Here is a 6,336-nt window from a genome sequence, read left to right as displayed (position 1 = left end):
CTCCACCCGGCCTGGCGGCCACTGCTGCATCCTCTCACAGGTGTACCTGTCCCTCATCCCCATCATCAGCGGCGTCTTGCTGGCCACCGTCACCGAGCTGTCCTTCGACATGTGGGGGCTGGTCAGCGCCCTTGCAGCCACGCTGTGCTTCTCGCTTCAGAACATTTTCTCCAAAAAGGTACTGGGACACCGTCCAGGGTGCACCTGCTGTTTCTGGGGTGGGTGGGTGGCGTCTAAGAAAGCAGCCAGGTAACGATTTCTTCAGTGTTGGGACAAAAACATCCTGTCGCCTTTCTGCTGCTTTTCTATTGTTTTGTTTTATAAATAGCTTTATTATTATCATATAGGAAGCTGACTTACATTCAATGTGAAAAAATAGAGAAAAGCGCAGTGAAAAGAAATCAGAAATTTTATTGAGCACCTACTGTGTGACAGGCGCTGTAGTAGGTGCTGGGGCCCAAGACTCAACAGAGACCTGCCCCCTGACTCAGGGTTTCCTCTTTCTTGAGGAAAGCCACAGTGCTGTTCCCTACTGTTAATGCTAGGGGGTTTTCCTGCATGGTTTTTACAGTTGCAATATTACACATACTTTTTAAGTTTTGCTTTGTTCATTTATTATTTTAACATTGCATTTTCCCATATCATTAAAAATTATTGCTCCTAACTCATAATAATCACGTTCTTTGCAGGTACCATAATTAACACAGTTGGTTTCCGTACTGCACATGCAGATTATTTCCAACTAATCCCTACAAATAATACAATTTATGAACATCTTTGTGCAAAACATTTTTCTATTTCTCGGGTTATTTCCTTTTGATGAGTTTACCATTCTTGGGTCAGAGGGTATGAGATATTTACAGCTTTTGATATACTTTTCCTGCTTGTTTTCTGGAACTATATACCAGTTTAGACACGAACCAGCACCATTTCAGAGTGCCTGTTTCACTGTAGCTTTACCAGCAATTGAGTGTTGCTGGGTTTTGTTTTTTCTTCTCTCGGTCCTTTGCATATGAAACACGGCGCTTGTTGTGGTCATGGGCAGTGTGCCTCATCATGGGCCGTGTGTCTCGTCATGGGCCGTGTGTCTCGTCATGGGCAGTGTGCCTCACCATGGGCCGTGTGTCTTGTCATGGGCCGTGCGCCTCACCATGGGCCGTGTGTCTCGTCATGGGCCATGTGCCTCATCATGGGCCGTGTGCCTCATCATGGGCCGTGTGTCTCGTCATGGGCGCACTTGCAGGTTTGGCAGTCAAGGTCAGATACCAGGGATAATGGGCAGCCACCATGTTTCGGGCCTGGGTAAGCGGAGCCCCTCTTGCCACTTATAGTTACAACCAGCCTTTAAAGAGGTTTTCTCTCTTCAGGTATTAAGAGATTCAAGGATCCACCATCTCCGGCTGCTGAACATCTTGGGCTGCCATGCCGTCTTTTTTATGATCCCCACGTGGGTCCTGGTAGATCTCTCGGCTTTCCTGGTCAGCAGCGACCTGGTGAGTTGGCCTGTGCCAAGAACATGCCCTTTTCTTAGCTGGTTCCGAAGTAGGTACTTTGTCAGGGAATTATGCCTCTGTGTTGACTGGGGCATCGGGCCTCTGACCGCCAGCCCTTTTAGCTCTCAGCTCTTTGATGATTCAACATTGAGTGCAGTCAAGGAAGTCGGCTTCTTATGCATTTTCTTCTCAGTCGTGCTAGATCCCAGCTGCTGATAACTGCTGCATTTGTGCCAGTGCATTCAAGGAAGAAAAAATGCCAGCACAGGCAACTTTCCCACCCTGACGGTCTGGTTCAGGTCTCACTTGGCCTTTTAGAAACTCTGCTTGTACTGCTCAAGTCCCTTCTTGGTGTCATCTCTGTCTGTACTGCCATTGACTCCAGATGTACCCACAGCTCTCTGAGCTGAGCCCAGGAGAGAGCATCTTCCCACCCACGGCCTACAGGACCAGCCTCCAGAGAAGGTACTGGAAACCAATGCAAGCAGTAGTGATAAGGAGGTGGGCATGGTTCTTCCTGGTCTGAGCTGGATGGAGTCAATGTAGGGCTTAATGAGGTCTGACTGGATTCTTCTGTTAAAGATCAGTGTATCAATTCTTATTTTTAAAATTTATTTTACTTTTTGCTTCGCTGGGTCTTCATTGCTGCTTGGGCTTTCTCTAGTTGGAGCAGGTGGGGACTGCTCGTGATTGCAGTGCCCAGACTGCTCACTGCAGTGGCTTCTCTTGCTGCAGAGCACAAGTTCTAGGTGCGTGGGCTCAGCAGTTGCCGCTCACGGGCTTAGTTGCTCCACAGCATATGTAATTTTCCTGGACCAGGGATCAAACCTGTGTTCCCTGCATTGGCAGGCAGATTCTTAACCACTGGACCACCAGGGAAGTCCCTGCACTACCCCATCTTACTATATGAGAGACTTGAGCATCCTCAGATCTGGGGACTTCTGAAACCAATCCCCCACAGGTACTGAGGGCCAAGTGTGTTCATTCCTCCACCCTCCTTATACAAATAGTGACTTTTTAGATATTTTAGATATTTAGAAAAGGTAGAAAAGGTTTTCACTCAATAATGCATCATGGGGATCGTTCCATACTGGCCTGTCAGGTCCTCCTTCCTCTGGTTGCTGCTTCGCACTGCCTGTCGGTCTGGCGTCAGCGCTGCTACGCTGCTCTGACGCACTGGTGTCTCTGTGCATACTCACAAACAGGCATGTGTAGACTGTGTTCTGCTCTCTCCTTGCTCTCTCTGCTTTGCTTTCTCTTGCATTTAGGACATTTTTTTATTTTCTTTTAGTAATAAACTTACTTCCATTGCCATTGGTGATCTCTTTTTCTCGTCAGGTCATTTTTTTTTTAAACTTTTGACTGGGCTGGGTCTTCGTCACTAGATGCAGGCCTTCTCTGGGTGCAGTGAGCAGAGACTGCTCTACTTGTGGTGTGCAGGCTTCTCCTGCAGTGGCTTCTCTCGCTGCGGGGCGTGGCTCGAGGGTGTGCAGGCTTTAGTAGTTGCCAACTCACAGGCCCTGGCATGCATACTCCACAGTCGTCCATATGGACTTGGCTGCCCCACGGCACGTGGGCTCTGAACCAGGGACTGAACCTGTGTCCCTTGCATTGGCAGGTGGATTCTTAACCATCGGCCCATCAGGGAAGCCCTGAAGCCGTATATTGTTTGCCTTGATGGGACCCTTGTGCGTTTTAACAGCAGCCCTAGCAGCGCACAGTATTCCACACTGCTGCCCCCAAAAGTGGGGTTCCTAGTGGGGCTCCCCCGCCCTCCCGTGTCTTCCCGCAACAGCCAGGTGAGTTAGGTGTGTCCTGGTGCTGTGCTCCACAGTGGAAGGGAGAAAGCTCAGGTTGGAGACACATCATCTGGGCCTGCTACTCACCATGTTTCCAAGAATCAAAGGCTACAGCAGACAGTTCCCAGACATATCCAGACCTGCTGCCAACAGCTCAACTGTAGCCAGGTATGGATTTCCAGACTCTGAAGCAGGTGGCCCAGTTTTAAAGCTTGGACAGGATGGGTGAAGCCAGTACTTGAGAACTGAAAAGTAAATGGGGACAGGCAGGCTGATGGAGAAACCAGATTACAAAGCACCACTGAGCCAGCTGTGGGTTTGCTTTCTTCTGCCTCCTGTGTCTTCAGCCTGGACTTAAAGCATCTGGAAACACAGAAGTGGGCACTGGGGGAGCAAGAGAGTGAAAAGCCCTCTTTACTGGCTTGCTGAGGGGAAAGGAGATTCGTGGTGCTCTGAGAGCACGGGGGGAATCCTCTGTTTCTGTTTCCCTTGTCCTCTCACGTCCCAGGCCCCCAGCAGTCCCGTTTGGTGGTGGCAGCAAGGTCCCATAGGCCCCTGAGATGCTCAGGTGGGAACCTCCCTCTGCAATCGCAGGACAGGATTAGCCCCTGTTGCACTTTTCCTTTCTTCATCCTCCCACTGCTTGGCCCCGAATGGAGGTAGAGTTGTAGGAAGGAATCAGAGTGGGGTTATTAAGTCCAGCTTTCTAAGTGGATAATTGAAAGAGGGAGACCTCAGAAACCAGAAAATACCAAGGAGACATGGAAAGAAGGAACCTGGGGGAAATGATCTCATAAAACACCATAAAAGAGACTTCCCTGGTGTTCCAGTGCTTAAGACTCTGCACTTCCACTGCAGGGGACATGGGTTCAATCCCTGGTTACGGAACTAAATCCTGCATGCCATGCAGTGCAACCAAAAAAAAAAAACACAAAAAAGGCAGAGCCAAAATGGAAAAGCAAGCAGAAATCTGAAATTCAGTTAAAGTTGGAAAGACAAAGTTACCATTTTAAAAATAAAACAACAAAATTCTGAGCTGCACATGTGAGGATCTGATCCTAACAGCACACAAAGACAGAACAGTCTACTGCCCAGGCCCGTGGCTGACCGCTGCGTGGGGTCACTGTGTGCTGCTGTGTGCCGCTGAAAGGCTTGAAAACAGCTGGTGCTGGAACCACAGCCCACTGGAGGCTGGTTAGGCTTGTAGCCTGAACCTAGCTGAGTCTGCTAAAGCCAAGTATCAACATTATCCATGGGACCTACAGTCGTATGGAGGAGGCAATGGCACCCCACTCCAGTACTCTTGCCTGGAAAATCCCATGGACGGAGGAGCCTGGAAGGCTGCAGTCCATGGGGTCGCTAAAAGTCGGACACGACTGAGCGACTTCACTTTCACTTTTCACTTTCCTGCATTGGAGAAGAAAATGGCAACCCACTCCAGTGTTCTTGCCTGGAGAATCCCAGGGACGGAGGAGCCTGGTGGACTGCCGTCTATGGGGTCACACAGAGTCGGACACGACTGAAGTGACTTAGCAGCACAGTCGTATAATATTCTAAACGTCCAGGATATAATCCAGAATTACTGGGAATACAAAGAAACAGAAAAATTTCAAGTCTTATGAGAAAAGACAATCAACAGATGCCAGTACTGGGATGACCCAGATATTGAAATTATTGGACAAAGCCTTTAAAGCAATTATTTATAATCATGCTCCAAGAATGTTCTTGACACAAATGGGAAGAATAGAAGACAGAACCAAGTGGAAATTTCAGGATGGAAGAAACAACTTAAACTCACTGGATGGTATTGGATGAACTCAGTAGCAGAATAGAGATGACAGAGGGAGGTCCGTAACTTGAAGATAAGTCAGCTGAAGGTGTCTACTTTGAGCCACAGAAAGAAAATGATTCAAAGACAAAAAAAGCTTGAAAACAGAAAAAGGATGCATTATTTATAGGAGAACAGAAATTTGGACAATTGTGGGTTTCTCATCAGAAACCATGAAGTAGAATAACATTCGTAAAGTACTAAAACTAAAGAACTGTTAACACGTAATTCTATATCCAGCAAATATAGAATTTCCAAAATCACTGGGTCTATAGATCAGGAATAAAGAATTGAACACCACTGTCAACCAACTGGAAATCTCATTGACATTTATAGAATATGTTACCCAGCAGCAGCAGAATAGACATCTTTTCAAGTGTATATGTGGAAATTCACCGAAATAGATCATATTGTATGTCAAAAAAACCTTAAAAGAACAATAAAATTAAAAGTAAATAACAAAGAAGTAACAGGAAAATTTCCAAACACTTGGAAACTAAACAGCACATTTCTAAATAATCCATGGACCAAAGAGGAAGTCTCAAGGGAAAAGAAAAAAAATTTTAACTGAAGCAAAACTGACCCTTCCAAAAAAGAGAGAGGGATAAGACAATACAAATAATCAGGAATGAAAAAGGGAGCAGTACTGCAAAACTCACAGAACTTAAAACCATAAAAATACTACTGACAACTCTACACACATAAAATCAATGACAGCTGAAATAGACCAGTTCCTCATAAACCACACAGTATCAGAATGTACCCACTCCAGATGAAGAAGATAACCTGAATCTTATAACTATTAAAGAAATTGAATTCATGGTTTAAAGCCTCCTAGAAAGAAGTCATCAGGCCCAGATGGTTTTATGGGTAATTTCTACCAAACATTTAAGGAAAAATAAACACCAGTTCTGCACAATCTCCTCTGGAAAACAAGTGGAAAAGAAGACTTTTGGTTCATATTAACAAACCATAAAAAGGACAGATATCCCTTGTGAGAATAGAGACAAAAGTCCTTAATAAAATATTCAGTTCAGTTCAGTCGCTCAGTCGTGTCCGACTCTTTGCCACCCCATGAATCGCAGCACGCCAGGCCTCCCTGTCCATCACCAACTCCCGGAGTTCACTGAGACTCACTTCCATCGAGTCAGTGATGCCATCCAGCCATCTCATCCGCTGTCGTCCCCTTCTCCTCCTGCCCCCAATCCCTCCCAGC

At 46.6% G+C, this 6,336-nt stretch overlaps 1 protein-coding gene across 1 annotated transcript in view; it reads left to right on the top strand.

Annotated features, from left to right (window-relative positions):
• The window catches only part of SLC35E1 (solute carrier family 35, member E1), a gene marked incomplete at its 5' end in the record, with an annotated part of 19,046 nt that overhangs the window by 2,982 nt on the left and 9,728 nt on the right, over positions 1 to 6,336 (top strand). Inside the window, 2 exons of the mRNA XM_010845672.1 lie at positions 41 to 178; positions 1,368 to 1,493. Coding sequence (XP_010843974.1) covers positions 41 to 178; positions 1,368 to 1,493 — 264 coding nt within the window. The remainder of the gene's footprint in view (positions 1 to 40; positions 179 to 1,367; positions 1,494 to 6,336) is intronic.

Source organism: Bison bison, unplaced genomic scaffold, assembly GCF_000754665.1.
Source record: "Bison bison bison isolate TAMUID 2011002044 unplaced genomic scaffold, Bison_UMD1.0 scf7180017864221, whole genome shotgun sequence".
In the NCBI taxonomy this organism is placed as follows: Eukaryota; Metazoa; Chordata; class Mammalia; order Artiodactyla; family Bovidae; genus Bison; species Bison bison.
Note: the sequence above shows the minus strand (reverse complement) of the source record. Positions and strands in the feature narration are given on the sequence as shown.